General features: G+C 43.5%; 1 protein-coding gene across 1 annotated transcript; it reads right to left on the bottom strand.

Moving 5' to 3' along the window:
* Window positions 1–5,171: 5,171 nt before the first annotated feature.
* Window positions 5,172–23,688, bottom strand: greb1l (GREB1 like retinoic acid receptor coactivator; the record flags this gene model as incomplete). Its single annotated transcript, XM_079174027.1, has 32 exons — window positions 5,172–7,531; window positions 7,797–7,935; window positions 8,594–8,794; window positions 8,904–9,045; window positions 9,142–9,357; window positions 9,606–9,768; window positions 10,099–10,303; window positions 10,490–10,651; window positions 10,877–11,016; window positions 11,141–11,287; window positions 11,418–11,523; window positions 11,658–12,217; window positions 12,328–12,560; window positions 12,767–12,882; window positions 13,416–13,758; window positions 13,949–14,085; window positions 15,206–15,395; window positions 16,041–16,221; window positions 16,390–16,590; window positions 16,772–16,906; window positions 17,239–17,367; window positions 17,517–17,816; window positions 18,079–18,264; window positions 18,812–18,949; window positions 19,525–19,650; window positions 19,750–19,884; window positions 20,829–20,951; window positions 21,737–21,850; window positions 21,976–22,152; window positions 22,442–22,618; window positions 22,855–23,028; window positions 23,532–23,688. 32 exons carry the CDS (start codon window positions 23,686–23,688, stop codon window positions 7,368–7,370), a joined length of 5,817 nt encoding a protein of 1,938 aa, XP_079030153.1. The 3' UTR covers window positions 5,172–7,367.
* Window positions 23,689–23,977: the final 289 nt, after the last annotated feature.

Genomic DNA, 23,977 nt, shown 5'->3' with positions numbered 1-23,977 from the left:
TAGTTTTCCTTCCTCTCACGTATGCCTTTCTTGCTTCGTTCCTTCCTTCCTTTACTTTCATTTCTGCTATCCATCTCTCCTTGCTACCTTCCATCCTTTATTTCATCCATTTCAAATTCAATTCTTCCGTGTTTGTCTTTCTTCCTTCCTTCCTTTCTTCCTCCATCCATTCCTTTGACGCGTTTCCCCTTTTCCAAACTTGCCTTTCATTCCTCCTTTCTGCATTCCATCCATCCTTTGTTCCTTCCCTTTCCACCTAACACTGTTCTACCTCTTTCCTTCCTTCCATTGACTTTCTTTTATCTTTGCCCTCCATCCTTCCGTCCCATTCTTCCTCCTGCCACAAGCAAAAAAAAAACAAAAAACCGTCTCTCTCATTTGAAGGGCACATCTTATAGAGTGCAGCATTTGTGTTGCATTCAACATTCATTTATTAATTCCATACAGTTAACAAGTATTTGTATGTAATCACGCTGTCAGTGGTATGCTTATTAAAAGAGCAAGCATAGCTGTTCATGTCGCTGTTGAAAAGATGAACCTGTGCCCATCATGTGCGCATTAGCTAGCTAACAAATTCTGCGATTACCTTGTGCAATAATTTTCTCTTGAAGCTAACACACAAGTACTGTACATGAAAATCCAATCATCTTTGTCCATGAGCCTTCAGTACATCCATCAGTAGGATTTTAGCCCTCAGGGATTTTCTTTATTCGCTCATGCTTCCTGTGTAGATTTATTTTGTCAATCATACTCCTTTAGTTTTTATTTTTCGTGGTTTAAAGGTAGATGCTATTTACACAGTTGACATTTTATCCTTTAAAGTAGTTCGATGTTTTGGGGAAATACGCTTATTTGCTTTCTTCGGGAGAGTTAGATGTCTACGCTAGCAGCCGATTAGATTAGCGTAGCATAAAGACTGGAAACAGGGGGAGTCAGCTATCTTAACTCTATCCAACAACATTGTTTGACCATTAGACAGAGCCAAGCTAGCTGTTTCCCACTGCTTGCAGTGTTAATGCTAAGCTAAAAATAACCAGCTGCCTTGTATTTCATATACTGTACAGACACGAGAGTGGTATCTATCTTCCCATCACTTTGCAAGAAAGCGAATGAGCGTGTTTCACAAAATGTCGATTTTTTTTCCCGCCCTTCCTTTAACCTCCTGCATGCACTTTTTTTTTTTTTTCACGTTCTACCTTTACGCACACCAAATAGTTCTACAAATGTATATTATGGAGAATAATTCATTAATGACAAGGAATGTGAAATTGCACTATTTCAGTTGGTTTTACCATGCCTCTAACTCCTTAATGCAAGGCACTTCATTTCGTACGATATATGAAAGTATATCCCAAAGGCCGAACACAGCAGTATATGAATTCCATGACGTTTTTCTTTGAGAAGATCTTCTGTAAATAAGTCTGAGGGTGCTAGATACAGTGATGTAAATGAAGTAAATGCACATAGGAGTGTACATATTTGAAGTGGCAGATGTACCTTTATAAGATGCACAGTATCGTTAATGGAAGCGGGTTGTCAGTCATTTTTTTTTTTCTTTCTGTTTTTCGGTTCGCTAACAATGACCAAGGGGCTGGCTACCGTGTATGAGTTGGCTTCGATAAAAAAAACGATCCGATTTGACTGGCGGCCAGACTTTCAGTAACGCGCTGCATGAGGGACTCTGACTTCCTGTTCCTGTGGAATTTTGGTGTCCGTTTGTTCTGCCAGGTCGTCCATCGAGTAGCATGTGTCTCATCGGCGTCATCATGTCCCGAACCTTAACATCACTTCTGTAGCACAAAGGACATGTTTGTTTGTTTGTTTGTTTGTTTGTTTGTTTGTTTGTTTGTTTGTTTTCATTGGATGCTGCATTTCATTTTGCACACTACATGAAAAGAAGAAGCAGAGAAAAATAAAACATCCTGTCTCAACATGTGCAGCAATAAGATTTTCAATTTACAAAAAAATTGTCTCTATAGTACAGTTATCAGTATGCACATTATCACTATGAGTGTAATATGCTGTATTTAATAAATTATTAAACAGAGTCGAGGTCCATTTGTCTGCTGTCTCAAGTGATTCTGCTCGTAATGCATTTTCTCCACAGAGTGTATTGCGTTGCTCGACTGACTGTGTACTGCGGGTTAGAATAATTGACTGCAGTTGCCTTTTGTCAGCAGTTCTCTTTCAACTCTCTTTCTTTCATTTTCTTTCTCTCCCTTTACTTTACTTTTATTCTGTCTTTCTTTCGTTCTTTCTCTGCCTATAACAATTGGGGTTTTTACCCGTGGCTAAATACTGACAACATAAATACTTGAGGTGTTCACCCCTCGGTGACAGACTCGTCCCCTGAAGTCGAGGCCTTTGACGGTCTACTACTTACTGCACGGCCTGCGTGTCACTGCAGGGTCAACCTCTCTCTCCTCACATCACAGTCCAGGGTTTCGCTCCATGGAATCGACTCACTCCACACTCATGGGCTTAGCTGCTGATAGGATATGCATAGCTGCGGTAGTGGATGTGATCCACCAAAGGCAAACTGTAATCCCCCTGCACTCCACTCTCTTTCACCCCCCCCCCCCCCACACCCATTAAGCCCACAGACAGATGAGCTTTGGTTTTTATCTAGATGCTTTATGGAAGCCTGAGAGTAATTAGAGTAGACTGCCAGTCATTTACTGTTGGTTACCATCTACGAAAATTGATATTATGTGGCAGGAATCCCTCTATTCTAAATGTTATGTCTGCTCGTGTGAAAATGTACTCTGGATAAGTATATAGTCCGAGATCAATAAATGCTCTTAATGTTAAGATGGAATAAAAGGATGTTTCACGCTGACTTTTTATCACGTCAGTGTCAGAAAGTAGTTTAATAATAATTACTGCATTGCCTGAGGACTCAATAATTGTAAGAAAGTTCAGAATCATCGAGAGACATTGTCTCTTTTTCTCCTCTGAGGATTTGTTCAAATATCAGCTTCTATAGAACAAATCAAACAGTTACATCGATCAAGGAAACTGTGTACCACATGCAAAGTTACAGCATCACCGCGAGAAGCCAAAGAAAGCCAATCTTTACATATTTTATGGTTGAAGTCATAAAACATTCAACTACCCAATGACCTCTTTTTCCGCACGGGAATTCTCCAGTTTGTCACAAATTAATCACTTTGGGACATGTCAAATCTCTTGGGCTTCCTGCACAACATCTTTCTGCTTTTCTCAACCGAGAAGTTATGAGGTGTAAGAATCAGCACGGCGGTAACTCTCTCTTGCCCTCTCTTCCTTATCCTGCCCGGGCTGCAGCTGGCTGAAAATAGCCTTGTGTTATATCACACAGGGGTTGTAGGTTGACGGAGAGAGTGCGCTCTAATATTACTTCAGCGGGAGCTGAAATAGTGCCGTCCCTGGACCAACAACGCCCCTGTGCCCTTACAGTGAAGTCAGAGTGGAAGTGAAGTCAGAGCATCCATTCAGAAGACATTTCTGCTCTTGATAACGAGAGGGCCACTGTGCAAAGTCACGGCGTGGCTACAGAGGTGTTGAGTTCAGGAGAGGCGGGGACTGGGAGATGGGCAAGGTACTGGGATTTACTGGGATTGAGAGTATGCAGAGAGTGAGAGGATTATTAATCACATGTTTAAAACAGGGCTGCGCATACACTTTAACAACTTAAGATTTATATTAATACACTTCAAGCACACTTTAGAATCCTTCGCAGGTACACTAGAAGCACACCAAGATAACAGAAATCATCAAAACAAATCCACCGACTTTAGTGGATGATTGTAACTTTCCTTGACTCTGTCAATACAATCAAAGACATTCTCAACAACTTTGCTGTGGGAAACAGCGAGAGACCGATAAAATATAGGTTTACAACAGATGTGTGTAATGCTGATCCTCAAGGAAATGAGCACTGCCTTGTTTGGGAATTGTCAGGAAAAAATAGAAATGGTTCAGGAAATTAATTTGATGCAAAAATGTACCAATCTTTTAAGAGTTAAGGGAAATAGTCTTCACTTAATTGACCAGTTTACTTTAACCCTCTGTACCCCAAGCAGTGTCGGGGCATTCTTTTGCGGCCGACGGTTGAAAAGTAAAAAAATTACTTTTCCTTGACCTCGATGGAAATCATTTTGTCTAATGTATTTTAGAACAATGTATAGTGAAATCATCAAAGGGCTAAAACTAGGTTCAAACTAAGGGCCCCTCAACAGGATGGTTGCCTGAAGTCTTCATTCCTGCACACAACTTGCAGTGACTTGAATTATCACAACCTACCACGGGTGAGCCTGGAGCCTTTGGGCCCCCAGAAGGTTTGGGACCTCCAGGGCAGTTGTCAGATATACAGACGGTAATCCAGCCTGGGATGAAGGGAATTTTATTCTTTACAAACTAGGACATGCACTTATTTTAAACTTTTAATATTTTGATTTGACTTTCTAATAAGACATAACGTCTGCAGATATAAATCTTGCGATGACACCTCCACTTCATCAGGTGTCCCTGGTTCTTCTTTGTCCTGCAGGATCTGGGTTGTTAGCCTCATGAGCTACCTCTGTATAGAGATATGCAAAGGACACACACACACACACACACACACACACACACAGATTCCTAAATAGTCATATGCTGCTACAGCGCAACCTAGTGGCCAAATGGAATGGTCACTCACACATCATATCTTTGTCCAACAAATGTGGTTGCAAAAGTACAAAGTGTTCGGGGAGATACATATTTTGATATTTAAGCCCTGACCACAGCATTTGAGCAAACTCTGAGGGCCAGCTACAGCAAAACTGTATGTACATCAAATACTAACAGTTTGATAGAGTCTCATTTATTTTCTCTTTATTTAAGAGCAAAATAGTCAAACCTAAGATGCATTTTTCTATGGCTGCCCTACTCCATCAATTTGACTCCAGATGACTTGTGCATCTTTCTATACACATTTCTCCAAAATTGAAAAATCACATTTGGGATCATACTTGCTATCCGGAAACTTTAGGATGTCCACTAGAATTCAAAATAAAATTCGGTGAAATGTATATTTCTGTACTCTGTGAACACATATTCACTGTGTTTGTGCTACTGTCACAGGTGGAAACATATAAACACTCCAAGCTCAAAAGAAAGGCCGAAAAAAAATAAGAGAATGATTTTCGAAGTCATTTTTATTACATTCATACATTTTCAACAACAATAGCATGGCTCTAATGTCATACGTTCACAGCCTGCAACCACAACAGTAAACATGAGGTAGATCACCCGGACACCAAGGCTACCACTGGGCCGCACGTGGTTATCAAACACATTTCATTGACGATTGTGAGAGCAAGTTGCATATTAAGTGTTAAATTATTAACAAGAAAGACACATTCTATGGACTATTGGTGTTTAAGTTAAAGTTTGGATCACAAGTCTTGTATTTGGACAAATTTTGGGGCTCATTTAATAATGGGAAATATTTGTTTTTCCTGCTGGTAACTTGTATTGTGCAAGTTCACATTTCCTACCCCCAGTGACACTCAGTAGCTCTAAGAATCATTCGTTTGGGTCTTGTGCAAAGCCTTCGTGGATGGTTTTGAAGAGAACACGCGCCCTCGGTTTAGGCGAGCTCAGCATGCAATGAAATATTACGCTTCAATATGATTATCAGTCCAAAATGTTTGTCAAATAAATAAGAATCCCTAATGGACCTGATTTTCATTTTCAATAAAAACACAACACAAGAACAGGAAGGGATACAGACATGTGGTTAAGGACTCCTCTAGGTAGATTCTTCTCGTCTTTGCAACACAACATACAATGAAGAAAGACATCATGACCAAAAGATACTGGCAAAAGTTACACAAGACTAAAAAAAACATCAGTAACCCTCAGTGGTTAAGGGGATGATATAATATATTATTAATGTAAACAAAGCTTTAAACAGTACAGTAGTCCAAACTCAAATTATTTCATTTTGCTTCACTCAGACACACAACATTTCTTCGCCTCACAGTTAAATGGTTTCTTCATTGTCATTGGTCCGAAAAAAATGTAGAGACTTGAGCAGTGACTGTATGAAACGTCACTAAAAAGGCATATTCTTTGGACAACCCTGTGCAGAAACATATAAAAACATTCTACTTTCAAGTATATGAAATGATCTGATCAGCTGCTTTTGACCCTATGTATTTTTGGGGGGGACAAAATATGGCAGATTGTGAGTTAATGTGTGGATGGTAGCCAAGACCATTAATGTACAATCAGCCTCAGAACATTCTAACAGGAGGTTCAAATCACAGTACTCAGCAGCAGGATATTTGGCAGTGAAGAGGCTGGCTTATTAAATAGCATTGACTGGCATGATGTGATTATGCTTCAAATACCCAGTATTCAAGTCAGTTAACGCCCGAATACAAAACATTTACAACTAAACTAGTTTTGCTTCCACGTCCGTCTGTTTGGCATTTTAACATTTACAGATGAGTTGTAAAAGTAAAAACCCGTGGCAAGTCAGAAAAGTGTGTTTTGGACAACAGACCTGCTTCATGGTTGTATATTCACGGCTTAATAGAACATTAACGTACTACATTCTTGAAGGGACACGACTTTTCTTCAGTTGTGAAAAAGTCTTTGGATAGATTCACGTGTCAAGACATTTTGAGACTAAAACCACACTCGTTCAGCTCCCCGTCAGAAAGATTATCGATTCCACACATATATATTTTCAGAGGCACAAGACAGAAGTCCATTTGCAGTTTAAATGATTGAGAAATCCAATACAGGTCAACCTCTATGTTAATATCTCTTTAATACAGTGAGCTGACTTTTATAGTCAATAGGCTGCGTGGAGTTTGAGAGGCAGAGCAGGTGAGGAGGGACGAGGGACGAGTAGAGCGAAGGGCAAAGGCTGAGGATGTCTTTGGTGCACAACACAAATCAAAAATACACGGTGAACGAAAAAAGAAAAAAAGCTTTACTCCTTTAAGCGACCTCCCTTGGATCTCCCTTTAAAACCCTGAGATAAACACGTATGCCCAGACTGGGACAAACCGTAGTCAAAGTACATTTGTATGTACAAATACAATCTTCAAATAGTCACATCGTTGATCAGAGAGCGTCCATGTTTTCCCCCCACAGCAAAGTGGAGACAATCCCAGCTACAAGCAAGAGTTAAAACACGCACCGGACCCTCTTCAGAGTCAGTCATAGTGCACTGTGGTAGTGCAGACGAAAGGAAAGCCATATTAGGTGGCCTTGTGTCCACTTGTGGGGCACTTTGGATCTAGTGCTCCAGCATATCCTCTCCGACCTTCCATTGGAATGGCAAGAATTGTGACCGCTGGGTGGTTTGGAATCAAATCTGTTTTTTAGGTTCAAACATGGCGGCCAGTCAGAAAGTAGAGGGGCCGGTCCTCACTGCAGTTAGCCGTCTGAAACTCGTCCCGCAGGCGGAACTGCCACTCGTCCTCCAGCTCCAGTCGGACGATGGTCTGGCGCAGGGAACTTCGGTCCTGGCAGATCACGCAGAGAGTGGCGCCTGTGGACACAATCAGGGTAAAAATCAGAGCGGGTCGTCCTCTAAAAAGGCCTGCTAGTGTCCCTCAGAGGCTGTTCTGCTTACTAAAGCTAGGCAGGCTATGATCTGTTCACATGCATTAAGTTTCTACCATTTATTTTTCATGATTATTGGTCAGAAAGACACAGGAATATATACACGGGCACGCCTTAATCGACACATACGTTAGTGTCGCATACCACCTAACAACAGAGACAATAACAACAGAAGCAGTTGCAATAACCACCTTTGAGGAAGCGGAATTTCTTGAGGAGTCCAGAGATGACAAAGGAGTCACAGAGGTAAAGCAGCAGGCCGCTGAACAGCAGGCCCTGATGGTTCAGGTTGGTGGAGTGTGGACGAGAGTTGATGTAGCACACAGAAATCTGTGACCAAACATATGACGCATAAGACACATTTTGTTAATTCCACTCAAGCAAACTATAAGAAACATAAAGTGCATATCTTTTGTGTCAAAATGAAGGAAAGAACCACTGATAAATCCTGTGGGGATTAATCGGAGGCGTCTTTACAAGCAGATTCAGAGGTTGCATTGCGTGCATCATGATTTATTTCCATTACAGGAGAAAACACAAACACAAGAAATGTGTCCAGGCATGTAAATAATGAAGTTGTGCACAACAAATGTAGCCTACAGTGGAAATGTGCAATGTTAGCATTCAGTGTTTGCACATGTGCGTGTATGTAGGTCAAAATGTTCTCAGCAAAACAGATGGCGAAATCGTGCAACACGTTTCCCTGGTTAAAGAAAATCCTACAAATGGAAGGCTTATAAAAAAACGTTTGATACTAAGTCAGCAGGTTGTTCCTATTCTTGTCATAGCTTAAACTTCAGCAATTCCCCATAAACAGTAGTACAGTATGTACAAATATAGGAAATTCAGCATGTTCGGGGATCAACTGCACTTTGCTTCTATCCCAAAGAGGTTTTTTTACGACAGTCTTCTGGCAGATTTAAGCTGAAGGAATGATGCTAACAGTCTCGTCTCATGCTTTCAACTGCAACCTCCTGGGAGCTCTCACCTCCGGGCTGATGTTGAGGTAGCTGTCAATGGACAGAACGGGGTTGCTTCTGTTCTGAACGGCCTTCGGAAACAGTCTGTGGCTGCAGCTTTGCAGGAACCTTTCCAGCAGGAACTGGGCCGGGGCGTCCAGGAGGGTCTGCTCGCTATCTGGGGCGCAGACGTACTGCGGCGGGCTGATTGCGGTGGGGTTTCCCATATCCTGGGGAGGGAAGAAAGCAGTTTAGTGTTTGATGGTGTTTCATACAAATAAACTCACCAGAAGACCCTCTTACAAATGGGCATTTTGTTTGTACGAACGCGACACTTACCATGAGTTTCGGTTTGACCAGGAAGTCTTTGTTTCCCCCAACTGGAATGTGTTTCTTCATGAGGCTGAAGTAGTTGAAGCGACACAGCAGCAGCCCACTACTGTTCACCCTTAAATTAAAGTCCACCTCCTCACAGCTATACCTGCACATGGGACCAAAATAGCAAAAGCAGTGGATTAAGACGCTGAAACAACTTGCGAAACGCGTGACTGATTGACACAACCCTCGCCTAACTTACCGATTAAGGTCATAATGAACATTCTGCGTCAGGTCCACATTAAGCATGACCAAGTCATGGAGGTGACACCGGCTGAAGGGATGGCTGGGAGACTTGCGAGCCAGGCTGCTGCTCCACCTGCGCGTACCGCACATTGCGTACAGGGAGATCTTCGGTGTGTTTTCCATATGCTGCAGCATCATCTTCAGTGACACGTTGGTTCCATCCGATGTCTCACTGACAGAGAAAAAAAGGTAGGACAGAGCACACATGAGAATAGTTTTTTTTGGGGGCAAACACGGTTTAAAAATCACATACTTTTTCTGTATTTTTCTTAAGGGTCTTTAAATATGATAAAATACAAATTTCCAACCTTGGTAATAGGGTAATAAATTGCTAAAAGTAGCTTAAGGTGACACATTATAACTCTAATAACTCAGCAACTTGTTTCTATGTACACTTTACAAATCAGAAAGAATTACTACCTGCCGTCTGCTGGCTGGTGGGTGTTCCACAGCACGCACGAGTCGTCCATCATGACAATGAAAGGCCATACATCTTGCCTCTTGACACCTTGCTCCTCCAGTCTGTTTCTTTCCAGCTCCAGGTTATGATATGACAGCTCTTTGATCATGAAGCGGGCAGCACCTTGAACGGACAGAAGCGCATGTGTCAATTTTTCTATTATATACTTTCTCAAAACTGTTACACCTACAGTGCCCTTCAACTTAAGCACAGTGCTGCAGGAGGTAATAAGCAGGGCAAATTGAATTTGCATGGTGTGTGTGGATTACAAATTTACAAGTGAACTCTTACAGTTCAGAAAATGCATTTCTTTGTTGAGCACAAAAGGTATTTTGTTTACAGTAAAATTAGATAATGCCCAGAAAAAAATTGCTGATACATGCATTGAAAAATATTTAACTTTTGCTCAATAGTTAAGACATCTCAGTTTAATTAAGCCGGAGAGCTGCTCACCAACTCCCGTGTTGTTGAACACAGCCGGCAGGACGAGCAAGATGTGGTTGGGCCAGTACTTTCTGTAGAGGGGCATCTCAAACTGCTTGACCACCAGAATGTGCAGATGAGTGGCTCCCTCCATGGCATGGTAAATGTTGAGCAGGCCGTGCTCTTGGCGTCCTGTAGTCGGGGTGAAGATCGGACTCTTCAACCGATCCGGGTCCTAGAGACAGACACAGAGAGACAGGAAAGTAGGGTAAAAAACAAAATAGTAAAGTTGTGACCCAGAAAAAATATTTAACCAGCTATACCAGGAAGAGATGAGCAATTCCACCCTCTCCAGAAACCTACAGCACATACCTACAGACGCACACACACAAATACTCCCACATATGTAGAGTCAACTAACCTTGGTGGAGACCAGAGGCAGGCGCATGCTTTCCAAGTGGCTGCCCTGCTGACTGAAAACAAAGTGCTGCTCCTTGGCTTTGGGAATGACAAACTGGAGCTGCACCTCCTCCCCCAGCATGGACGAGCAGAAGGTGAAAGCATGGACGGTGCACTCCGACAGCTACAGCACACAAATTCACACACACACACACACATGCATTGTAAACACAGAGGGATCACCATTAAGCATGACAGTAAAAAATGCACATACAGGTATCCAAACCTGTCACAGTATTTTGACAGGTTTGGATATCTGGACGTGCATCTATAAATCAGCAATGTTCCTCAAGCCCAAACGAGTCCCTCGGATGATTGATGTTGAGGAAGGGGAAGTGTGTGCACTCACCTGTGTGGCGGGGCCGGCTTCACAGTAGTGGTGACACTGTTCACAGTGGTGAAAGGCATTGTGGGCAGCAAACCTGCTCAGACGTATGGACTTGGTCACTCGTTTTTCTGGCGTTTGGCTTTCGCCTTCTTGCTTCAAATCTGCAGATCGCAAAAATCAAACATGTTCACACATATACTTTGAATTAAAACCAATGTCGTTTTTACAATGGCAGATTAAATGACCGAGACTGCCTCTGTTGTGCGTTTGCATATATCTGCTGACCTTTTAAGCACTTTGACCTCTTGTCAGTGTAAACAGGGCTGGCCTTCCTGAACTTAGGGTCCCGGGGGTAGGGGTCAAAGGGCAGCTTCCGCACTTCCTCAATGTCAGGCAGCTGGGTTTTTACGAGAGTTGTAACCTCTGATGTTTCTGGAGGAGAAAAGAACATGAATAGATGTGAATGAAAAAATAAACAACTTGACATTTAGTTCCTCATCATATATATGGTGTGTTTAACACCATGTGAGGTCAGGATGAATGAGTCAGCAATGATCTTCACCTTCTTCCTCCTCCTCTTCCTCATCATACACATCTACTTCCAACAGTCTGATGAGCATTCGAAACAGGATGCGAAGAAACTGCAGATAGGCACCAGTTTTTCCCACCTAATTAAGGACAAAGAAAAAAATCATCCCTGTAATGTTACACTGACACTTACATCCAGATGCATAAATAAATCAATCTAATATACATATACTTATTTGCACCTATAGGGGGAGCAGTACTTGTGTGTTGTTACCTGTGGGGGTCCACTGAGTAGCATGCGTCGTGGATGTGGCACAGATGGAGCTTCGTAATCGGCGTGATGCTGCCTGGCGATGGTCCACTCGCGGTAGTACATGCTCCGCTCTTCCCCCTGCAGGTTGTGAGTGACGAGGGGCCTCAGCGGGCTGCTCCAGGCCACGTCGGCATGAGGCAGCAGGGAGAAGGAGCTCAGCTGACTCCCCGACTCACCCGCCAGCAGGCTGTATGCCGCCCGCGACATGATTACCGTCCGCGGTGACACCCGAGTGGGCTTAGGCTCTCGCACGCACTGTGTGGACTGGCTGGGCCTCTGCGTGGAGGAGGACGACGGGGAGGAAGAGGAGGAACTGGAGTAAAGAGAGGGAGGGGCCTTGGAGGCTTTAGAGGGGTTGGTGGAGAGCTGGCTTTCTAGGGAATCACACTCCTGCTTGAAGCCCTGCGTCCCTGTGCCCATGTCTGAGGTGATGGCACCTTCGGGTGGGCAGGTGGAGGTGGAGGGCCTCTGGAAAGAGTCGGCAATGTCCGATGAGCTGACACCGTTCTCTGCCAAAGAGCCTGAGTGACACAAAGAGAGTAAAAAGATAAATACAAATACCTTTGAAGATATTACTTAAAGCCAACATCTGGAGTTAAGACTCAGTAGCTCACTGAGTTCGGGGACTCACCAGAGGTTCTGGTTGCGGCGCTGCCGTTGCTCTGAGGCCTCTCCAGCTCGTCTCCATCGTTCAAGCTGGTGGTGGCCTTCTCCCCGTCTGATTCCCGGGGGGCCATGGCCTTCTTGGGTTCGTGGACCACGCCAATGGACACGTGGGTGCAGGCCAGACCCACCTCCTGCTCCAGGGCCGTGCGAGTCAGGTAGCTGGAGTCTATCAGACGCAGGTCGCTGTATTTCAGAGACCTAGAAGAGTAAAAGTGTGAAGGAGGAGATTTGCTGAGACATGGTCCTATATTTGGTTTTTAATTTTCATTGAATGCGTTTCTATCAAAAAGTCAAGGCAACAGCGCGCCAAGAGGAATTATAGATGAGCTAAAAGGGAACGTACTATACTTTCCACGACGGACTATCACGTTTTAGGAGTGACAGGGTATTGAGTATGAGTTTACCTGGGGAAGGTTTCTCCAAGAGGGTCCTTCCCTGTAAGGATGACGATGCAGGGCAGCCCTTCCAGATCCTCATACGTGTGTGGCACCCAGTCTTCATTCTCACAGCCTCTCCACGCCTAAAGCAAAACACAACACGTTTACTGTTTGGTTATGAATGCATCATTTAGAACTAGCCCAAGCCTGCATGTTGGGTTGATACTGGAGATAGACACGTTCTTTTAACAAAATAAAACGTTTTTTCTAAATGCCTCATTTTAAGCAAGTAGTCCACAGGTCCCTTATGTAAAAGGTGAAGAAGCCACACTTGTACAAAGGAGAAAAGATTAGAAGTCTTAAAACATTTGCTGGCAGGGTTTCGGTGGTTTAAATGAGGTTTGAGATTAATCTCAATAATCTAAGGGAAAAGTCTGAGAAATCGAGATTAGTGAATACTGAGAATTAAGTCAATTCCCTGATAATTACTTCAGATGTCCTTGCAAAAACCCAGTTTCATTCAGATATCTAATGAAACACTGATGAGTTTCACTCGTGGATCTGATTTCCTCAAAACATCCTGCTTGAAAAAACCCCCCACAGTAACTTTGTATAAATGTTATTCAAATGTTTAGTAGAAAGCATGCTAAAAAGAAATGACTCTTTGTGTTCTCACCTTGAGGCGGTTGGTAAAGTTCTTCTGTAGGTTGAGCTCGGTGGCCGGGCTTCCCAGCAGCACAGCGAAGCACAACTGGAGCCCCAGTTTGTCCCTCACGTCCTCTAGTCGCTCCCGGGCCAGCATCGCCAGCTGCAGCGAGGGGACCCGAACTAGCAGCATGTGGCCCCGGCCCTTGGAGCCCTCTCTGCTTGGGGCGTTGATCAGGTCCTCCACCATGGCCAGGGTCTCTGGGGTTATGTGGTCTCTCAGGGACGGGGAAGAGGTCAAGGCCATCATGGCCTCGGTGTACTGCTGAATCAGCAGGTAGCTTCGGATCACCATGCTGTGCAGGTGCGGATGTCTGGGACACAAACACCCAAGTTTGAGCTACATTGCCGATGAAAACGTCTTTTATCAACACAGGCACCATTTAGACAGGTTTGCGTTTTTAGGTTTGTGCCAATTCAAAAACACATCTGTCAGACTTTATATTGGATGACAATATGTTAATCTATGTTGATGATTTATCTGTTATATGACACAGCACTGACCTTTCCAGCAACGTGTGGACCATCTTCTCAAAGGCATCGTCACAACGCAGAATGGGGCTGGCCACACCCCACTGCAGGGAGCTGCTGTAGTCCCTCAGGCCAAAGTAGAGCAACTCGTTAGGAGACTGCTCCCCCTGCTGGAGGACAATTATAGTATAGTCAGAACATGTCATCCTCTCAATACATGTGGCAAGAAATCTAGCTTTTTGTTCCACTTACATATTCACGATAGTGAAAAGCAGACCTAGTTTACTGAGCGGTTAATGAGTCTTCTCTCACTGCATGATGCTTGATCTGAAAGCTTTCACTTCATTATTATTCGCCCTCTAAAATTAGTGGTTCCCAACCTTTTTGAAGTATGACCCCTTAAAAAGTGGCAATGTGCATTTGTGAACCATCATCAACATCGTATATGTCTAAGGCTCATGAGTAACTATTTGAGTAATCTTCTACAGGCCTGAATAATATGCAGTAACTCACAAGAAAAAAGTGAGAGGAATGTCTGAAAAGTGAATCTAATTTTGTGCAACACATTGTTTTTGAGAGCCACTGCTTTAAATAATGTAATTTAGACAAAACTTCAACATCAATCAGTGTTTTTGTTAATTCAGCTCGATATAATGATCGACCAAGTCCTGCAGCATTGCCACCTCTGCTCTGAAACTTCAGGACAAATTAAGATCTTTGCTGCAAATATAATTAGGACTGACCCAGATCACTTTCTACCACAGTCAATGTAAACAGAATTACAACCGAACAAACAATGACCTCAAACCAGACCAAATATCTGTTTGAAGACTCACTAGCAGCATACAGTTATGGTGTGACAGATGAATCATGAGCAGAAAAAAAATCTTTAAAAAATGATACATTGGGAGTGCCCCAGAAGCCTAACGGAAGCACTGTTAATTCAATGCAAACTGTCAAATTAATGCAAAAATGCCCCCAAAAGATATCTCATTTAATATCGCAAAAGTCAATCAGGGTCAAGTTACCTCTCGTAATGTAAGTTATTGTAAGTTCACCTTGGGTCCACCAGGTGGAGTAGCTAAACCACAGCATGCTGCCATAACTCTGCAATGTTTAATTTGCAAAATAAATTAAATAGCTCACACGTCAATATATCCCTGTATGACTTTCACTGAACCTTTTTTCCACAAGATGCAATATTAGACAAAAGCTCCTTGATAAAGACTTGCATGACTTTTCTCAAACCTTCAGAGCATTTGGGCTGTTCAAAGTAAAAAAAAAACTCACCAGACTTTCGCTGGAGGGCCAGTGAACTTCGTTATGGATGCTGATGCGGGACTGGTGGGTCTGCAGCGTGTACGGGAAGCAGCTGACCTGCAGGACCAGGAGGTTCATGGCATCGAGGACTTCCTGGCAGTTGACCACCCGGTCGGCCAAACCCTGCAGCTCGCCGTGGCACACAGAGCCTGACAGAGCACTAGAGAGGGAGTAGATCAAAGGGTTTGAAACCTGCGAGGGATATTCTAATTTCATAAAATTCAAGTTGGATGCAAACGACAACTCGATTAGGGGCATGGCTCACGAAGGCTTTTAAATTTGCTGCGCTAACTGTTCAGTGTGTTGAAGGTCATATCCCAGGAAAACCCCTCAGGAACGGATCTGTTTTAGCTTTTGGCAGTGACGGCAGTGGTTTACTTGGAATAAGATCTTGGCTGAACAGAATGCTGTCAAACTGGCTCTAAATTAACAAAATCCAGCAAACGATGGGGATCAAATATCATTTGAACCCAATATGTTATACAGCACTTTCAAATAAAGTTTACAAAGACATTTTTTAATAGTTTAAAAAGGATACAACATTGAGCAAAGATGCAGCATATTAAAAAAAAGCATAATAAGTAATTAAAATCATTAAAATAAAAATACGTCTAAAATAAAAAAAGAAACCTTAAAATGATTGGCCAGCTTTTGACCAAAATGGAAGGTTAAAGATACTAGTGCTGTATTTGTTGTCACTTTCTCCTCCTCCCCGCTTTAAACAGTGCATACAAAAGGACTTATCTTCTGTTACACATCTTTAGATTATAAACAGAGTGAAATAGTGTCTGTCGAGTCGTCTTACCTTGTGAGGTCCACGTGCGAGTTGTCGTGAATGAGGACAAACAGGGTGTAGGGGTTCTGCTTGACTTTCCTCATGAAGGCTTCCATCTTGGCGTGAACCTCGCCGTCCAGACGCACCACGTACTTGTCTGATTTCTGGTGGGCTGAGCAGACGTCTTCGATTCCCAAGTCGACAAGCACTCCTGAGCAAAACCAACAAGACATTAATGTTCAACCCTTAAAAAGTTAATTTTATCTGGTTGTTGTAAAGTTCCATGACTTTGTCCACTCGGGGCATCTAAGCACAATACACGTGGAGAAGTCATCCTTGAATCTTCATCGTGTTGTTATTTATCACGCTGAACACAAACCTGATTGCCGGATGCGCTGTGCCGTCTGGTGTACCAGAATGTGAGATGGAGGCACCAGGACGAGAAAGTCCACTTTACAAAAGCGCCCCAAGTCGAGGTTCTGAGTTCCAGAGTCGGCGATGGAGCAGACTTGAGAGAGGAGGCTCCGAGCCACGCTCAGCTGGGTGGGATAGATCTGGAAGATCTTGCTTAAAAGCTCTGCTACAGGAAAACAAAGAGGTATGTGTATCAGTGTCGCTGTCAACTTAATGTGGAACAAAAAAAAGTAAAACAGACATTTTCTGCAAATTAAACAGAAGGATTACAGTCTATGTAGAATGCCATAATGATTGTTTTTCGCTCGGGAAAGAAGTTCAGCGAGTTCGATAGAGGGCAGTCTAACCTCTCTCCGAGGGTGGTGACATGCTGGCGGCTTCCTGGGAGTGGATGTGGTCATTGACATCGCCCTGGAAGGGCTGGACGACCTGTCCCTTCCATCTGCGCTGGTATCGCACCAGCTGCTTGTCCAGATTGTCTCCTAAAAACAACCAGTCGCTATTATTCACACAAAGCCTCACAGCCAGGCGTTGAAGCTGCTACAATATCCTCTTTGATTGGCAGCACAGTCAATGTAAAACACTCAGATACAGATTTATCATACGAATCCCATTGGACTGATATGTGTTACGGTGTTCTATTGTTGTCGTTGGTATTTATTCTGCATCATAGAGTCAAACTTGTCTTGTGGTCACTTTAGTCAGTGGATCATAGCCTAAAAAAAACGTGCCACAGTCATTACAGAGCATTAGCTTTAAGTGTAATATTTTGCTTTACAATCTCTTGGAACGCCTCCCTCATCGCAGCACTCACCCAGTGACGTGGTTTTGAAGTGAGACGCTAAGATGCTGACTTTCCCCGTGATGAGTTCGTAGCTGATCTCCTTGAGAAACTCATTGGTTGTCAGCATGCCTTCAGCTAAGGCCCGCGCTTGGTATTTCCCTGTGTCCAACGCACAAGTTAAGATCAGATCAATATGATTATAACTTTAACATACAAACGTGTGCACAGACTGGTCGACGTAGTGAGGTAGCAACCAAGTCAAATGATGTCAAAAAGCACAAATGGAGCAACCAGGTGAAGACACTCACCCAAAACGAGCACACAGAACTCGTTGCCGCTCATTTTAGAGGCACATATAATGACTACATAGGTGGGCAGGCACTTCTGGTGTAGCGGGCCCTCGCTCAGAGATCGAAGTGACTCCGAGATGCCCTCTCCCAAAGAGTTGTGGGTAACGACGACCTGGACGCTGCCCCCTGAGACGCTGGCTTCCAGCCGAGCCAACCAGGGCAGCTGAGACGGGGAGATGGCAGGACCCCTGGGGCAGCACAGCATGGCCTTCAAAACAATCTGCTCCAGCTCCTCCCTCAGAGGAATCTGCACCGAGCCTGCAAGACAAATTCACACGTGAAAAGACCGAACTACTGATACAGAAGCGTGCATGCTACAAAGTTAAGATTTCAATTTTGCCAGCGATGTTTCTGTGTAAATGAGACACTAAGCACCTCCCGGTCATCCACCTCACAACGCCCCCCCCCACGGTGCGTTCAACAACAGCAAAAACGCAACATGTCAGTAAAAATACCAGCGACTGCAAGGCTTCTTAGCGTGTGTGTGTGTGTGTGTGTGGGTTTGTGTTTAGCTGCTTACCTAAACGTGCGAGATACTGTAAAGTGAGCAGAATCATCGTCTCCACACAGAGAAGCTGGCTGCTGTTGAGGCCCAACGTCTCCAGGGTTTTCTCCGTCAGCTGGCTGCTCTTGTAGCAGCTGACCAGGAGGGGGCTCACCACTATGTCCCCAACATTCCCATAGAAATAAGGTAAAGTGCCATGCCCTGAGAAGAAAAGTTATCATTAAACAAAACAGAAACCTATAGAACACATAGAAACATAGAAATACTGGACAACAACGACAAGTTAGTCATTATAAACTTCATATTTCAATGCAAGGAAATGGCAAACTAATGCAAAAATGGGGACCAAATTTATAAAGTGCAGTGCAATATACAGTAAATTAAAAATATATGCAACAAAAGGGTGGGTAGGGTGGGTAAACCTACCTGAGCTCACTTTAAACATCTTTTCACTGGATTTGAGTTTAACCAACTTTTACAGTTGAAACATTAAAATAAGTTGTATCACACATTGTTATGATGAGGGACATCTCTCACTTGAAAAAGTGAACTTATAGTTCATTTCTGAAAAGTCTTTATTGGCGCTTCACTTCCTGATAATCACTACCCCGATAACTGAACATTTTACTTTGTACTTAGTGGCTCTGATTCAGCTTTTCTGACATTGCTACACATTGCTCTGATGTGCCTTGCAGGATATTTTATTTAAGTATGAGGAAAAAGCAGGTCGCTGAAATAAAGCTCGTACCGATGAGGATGACAGGGCGAACTCCTGAGGAGTTGAGCAGATTGTCGGGGACGATGACCGTCTCTCCAGCGGTGACAGGTTGGGGCTGAATGACTCCTGCTACCGGTGGCTGAGGAGAGGACATTCCTAATACAGCACCTTGAGGGAAATAATGGAATAATACGTCAATACTAGGATCAACCACTTAGAGCTAAACAGCGGCGTAGGTTAAGTTTTAACATATTAGTCTTTTAAATTATCCAGAAGGGAACACAGCGGTAATATTTGTGGCTGTTGTGCTGTCACAGAAATGTTTTCAATGAAAGAAATAAAATCAGGACAGACAATTTAGCTGAAATGATGCTTGTAAAAATAACCACAATTACATGATGTCGCAGAAATCTTCCTCAATCATTTGAACCATTTCTGCAACAAACTCTCCATCTCCATCTCCATGGAGATACTGGATGAATCATCCCTAACAACCAGAGAACGTAGAGGATGTGGCATATTCATCCCCAAACCAGAGGTAGAGGAAGGGGAGGGTGGGGGTTATAAACAACACATCTTATGCTCCAACAGGAACAGAAAAACACACATACACACACATGCATGCACAGTGAATCAAGCGAAACAAAGTAGACCCATGAGGGTCAATTTACAACCCATCTGACCGACTCTGACTCATCCCATTACAGCTCAAAGCGTCATCCGCATCGGGTTCAGGAACTGACCTGGAGAGCAAACTATCGGCCGGATGGCTGGAACGGGGACGGCCGTCGGTGGGACGGGTACCAACGAGTTGGGGTGCCAGCTCCGGTGGCGCTTCTTCGGAGGACCCGAGTTCATGGCAGAGGATACTGAACATCCAAAACAGACGGAGAACAACGTAAAAACAGAGAATAAAACAAAAACAAAATAAATGATGAGGAATGTTGTCAGGAAAAAAAAGGACTTACTAGGACTGTCTCCTAAGTCAGCAGTGCGATACGCCGGACCTTGAGGCCCTAAGGAGACCTGGGAGGGGCTCAGTAAGGGAGGACGCCCGTCACCCAGGCAATTTATCGGCCCGTTCACCCTCAGAGCTGTGGGGACTAGAGACATAAATATTCACAGTAAAACACTAGAGAGACTTTATATTTCAATATATTTGGTTCTTAATTTATGCGTTTAACGATTATGGAAACAAATCTTAGTAACATTTGCTAATTAGGACAAAGCACAAAGTAGAGTACAGGCTGATGCAAATTGAATTAGTTTTGCATATTTTGTCAAAAAACAAAGGAGACATTTAAATTTTGATTGCGTTAAAAGAAAAGTCACTACATCAATGTCATGGAAATCTATCTAATAGTTGTGGAGATATAAACATAAATAATATTTATCGCGATACATGAAAACGAGTCAGGACTAACAGCAACTTATTGATTTCCTTTACATGAACGCGCTGCCAACGACCGGATTGGACATTTTGCCGTCTCATATTCACTGTGTTTGCAATACATTAAAACATTGATCGGTATGTGTAGCCTTTGCTTGTCAATAGCACAACCTTGTAAGCGCTAATGGATAGCAAAGCCTTAAAAAGTCATTACAGCATTACTCCCCTCAGTATTGATTGGTGTGCACACACATGCATCTGTGTGTGTGTGTGTGTGTGTGTGTGTGTGTGTGTGTGTGTGTTTGTCCAAACAGGCCAACGCAAAGGTTAATCTTGGCTCCATGGTCAGCCACTGCTCCGTCTGCCTTATGCTGAACCATGTAGCTAAGCAACCCTTTTCAGCACAAGTACAATAAGGCCATTTAAGTGTCACACACACACACATAAAGGCAAAGCCTTGTCAACATCTAAATCCTTGCAAATGCCTCTGTCAAAGCCTGGATGCAATTAGGACTAGTGTGTGAAAATGTGTGTATCTCTTGTATCATCTGTCTTTAATAATACAGCAAAAAAGTAAAGCATAATGCAGAGGGGAAATACATTAGCATGGCGAATAGCTGATCAAAAACAACAACATACACTTAAAAAGAGCCTCACCTATTGGTAGAGTCTTGTTTCCAGATGTGGAGGACAGAGGTTTGAGGAAACTGCAGTCTCTGCCGAGGTCCTGACTCCCGAAAAAGACAGAGGACACTTGTGTCGTTCTGGTGGGTGGAGAATCTGGAAGTAAAAACAAAATGGACTTTAAAATACATATAACACTCACCATCTCCCTGCAGCCTTCACACCCACCTTTCCCCTGTTTGGTCATTTGGTTGCCTTTGGCCTTCATGCTTCTAATCACACAGACTCTTCTGTGTCCGTATCCAACGTCCACTGCACAATACAAACACACCATAGCTCTCCTTTTTTCATCAATCATTGCAGGATAAACAGTCATTTGGAGCGGAGGAGTTACTGAATGTTACTGCGTTCAAACTCTTGGCTTGACACTTGCCAAGTGTCAGCGAAATCTTTGGGAGCAGGATGAACCTGCAGGTTCGCAGTCAGTAGATTTCAGGCTACGCCAGCGACGAGCCCCGCAGCTTCAGCTGTCTGACACGTTAATGCGGGAGATCTCTGCTGACAGGGTCTAATCAATACCATAAGACCCACCAGCTGTTTGTTTTTTTTTCAATTAAAGAGGGAACAGGCGCTCCTGATGTGAGAGGTCAGAGAGAAAAACAAACACCTCCTTGTAGGGAAGCAGAATCTCTCTCGACCGTCATGTGACATTAAGCTGCTGGTTTACCTGAAATCATTCAGACCTTTATTTAATTACACTGTTGTTAAGCATGATCTCGTATTTTTGGCCTGAAAACATTACGACGTGACGTCAGCAACTGACATCAGACACCGCAACAACCACTGCTAATAGCAACAGCAATAAGAAAATGTAGTGAACATGTTATTTACTGCTGATGAAATCACCATTTTACTATACATTGTGCTGCGTAGAGTCTCACCTGAGAAGGAGAAGGGCGAGGAGCTGTGTCCACTGGCGCCTCCGTTTTCTTTGCTGGACGACGAGCTGGGTTTGGACGTCGACGCGCTGCTGGAGATCTGGCGGCTTTTACAGTCTGAGGAGGAACAGAGAGGAATGACCAAAACTGTTTGACGATCAAAACGTACCAGCACATCATCAGAGAGTGAAAGGAAATGATAAAATGCAGAATTTAAAAGCTGGTTGTTGTTGTTTTTTTACCTTTCCAGCAGATGAGGGGTCCTTTGTACAGAGCACCCTGAGAATTCTTCACCAGGTAGTATTTTAAGTGCTTCTGCTTCTTGGGCTGGGTGGATAACTTCAGGTTAATGTGGTTCGAAAACTCAGTGAAGTATCTAAAGCCCTTTTCCCCACATCCCACACAGTTTCCTGAAAAACCTGGAAGTAAAAACAGGTGACAAGGTTATTTATTTTCCTTGCACAACAGGGTTGTGCAACAAAATGCAGTTTGTAATCCAATTTAGCTGAATAAGGAAAACACAAAAACTAAAATTGTATATTATATGTTGCGGGTGGAGGATGAATTAAGGAGTCTCGCAGCCTAATTTACAAATATTTCAGTCTTTGGTCAGCACAGGCTAACAATAAAGCGTATTCATTCTAACAGGAACCTAAAATGGTGCTGATAGCGAGCTGGTGGGGGGGGGGGGGGGGGGGGGCGACTGACCTAAAAGTGCATTTTTCCCATTCTCGTCAGGCAAAAAGCGGCGGTCCACGGCACACACCAAGATGTGCTCGGGGACGCTGGGGGACTTGGCACCGACCAGCTCGAAGCCCGCTGGGACTTCGATGGGCTCTGTTGCTATGGATACCAGGCGGAGGTCCTTGCCGGCCTGACAGAACCCTGAAGAGGAAAGATGTTGACAGTGAAACAGATGTGACATTTTGATGAAATAAAGTCTGACCGGTAGATTGGACGGTTTGTGAATTGAGTGATGAAAACAAAAGATGTAGAAATCACATCTTCTATGATTTTAACATCTTTAACGACAAGCTTGATATTTATATTTCCTTCTAAAGGAAAGGTTTTTGTGCTTTAACATACACATTGTTCCAAATCAAGGCCTTTTTTGGGGTTACCGTCCAGTGTGCAGCAGCCGTCGGGTGCCGGGGCCTGTAGGTAGGGAAGTGGAGGGCTGCTGCTGTCTGAGTCATCGTCCTCCTCCAGCTCTTCCAGATCGTTGGCAGAGTGGCCGTTCATGAGCTCGTTGCCCGGCGGCTCCCCACCGTGGAGGTCGGCTTTCGGCTTTACGTCTGATGGGCATTTGAAATTGGGTTATTTTCACCAGAGCTGGATTAGAATTATGAGAAAGACCGTATTTCACAGGCACATTCCACATAATTGTTCGACTAAGTTTCCTGGAAAAAACTACTGATAAAGCGAATCATTTAACAATAACCTAGAGAGTCTTTTAATCAATGCATAGCAGGTCAAAATCTAACAAGATATGCATACAGTTTAACATGAATGAAAACTTAAGTACTAACAATACACACTTTATGTTATTTAAATCGGGCTCTTTCTTAAAGGAAAGTCTTATTTCCCTTATAATTAATTCCAAATAACAGTTCTTTTTCGTAAACATCCTTAGAAATGATCAGGAAACAGACCCAACATAATGACAAACAAAAAATATGACCACAGCTTTGACTCAGTGCAAGTACATTAGCCCTGACCACAGGTATGTATTTTCAAATGTAGACCAGAGGTGCACAACAAGACAATCTTTAGTGCAGTCGACCTGTGCGTTTCCTACCTTCCACGTTACCTGGATACTGCTCCGGCTCAAGGTAGAGCTGTGTGAAGATAGGCTGTGGATCTCCACTGCTGGAGCGCAGCGACGCCTCAATAGAGTTGTGGAGAGCCTCTTCAAATCGAGCAGATTTCAGTTGCCCGGCATATGAATTCCCCATTATCTGCGAGAGCAATGAGGAGCAGGATGATGAGAAAAATGCAGAGTTATGGGGGCCGTGTTCATCTCTATTCATTGGTTCCTTACAATGAATTCCTTACATAAGGAGAGCGAGCTCGGCAGAGATGACGAACCAGCAGCAGGAGTCTAACACAAATGTTTTCAAATGAAACACAGCTGTATCCTTCATCGGGTCAGGTCAGTGTACGTCAGTTGGCTTTTTAATTAAAATCATATATAAACCAGTGCTTCAGCCGCAATTTAAAGATGTCACATTGAGCTCTGGGTTG

This window comes from Pholis gunnellus, assembly GCF_910591455.1.
Source record: "Pholis gunnellus genome assembly, chromosome: 14".
Taxonomy (NCBI): Eukaryota; Metazoa; Chordata; class Actinopteri; order Perciformes; family Pholidae; genus Pholis; species Pholis gunnellus.
The sequence above is the reverse complement of the archived record's forward strand: the minus strand, read 5'-3'. Positions and strand labels throughout refer to the sequence as shown.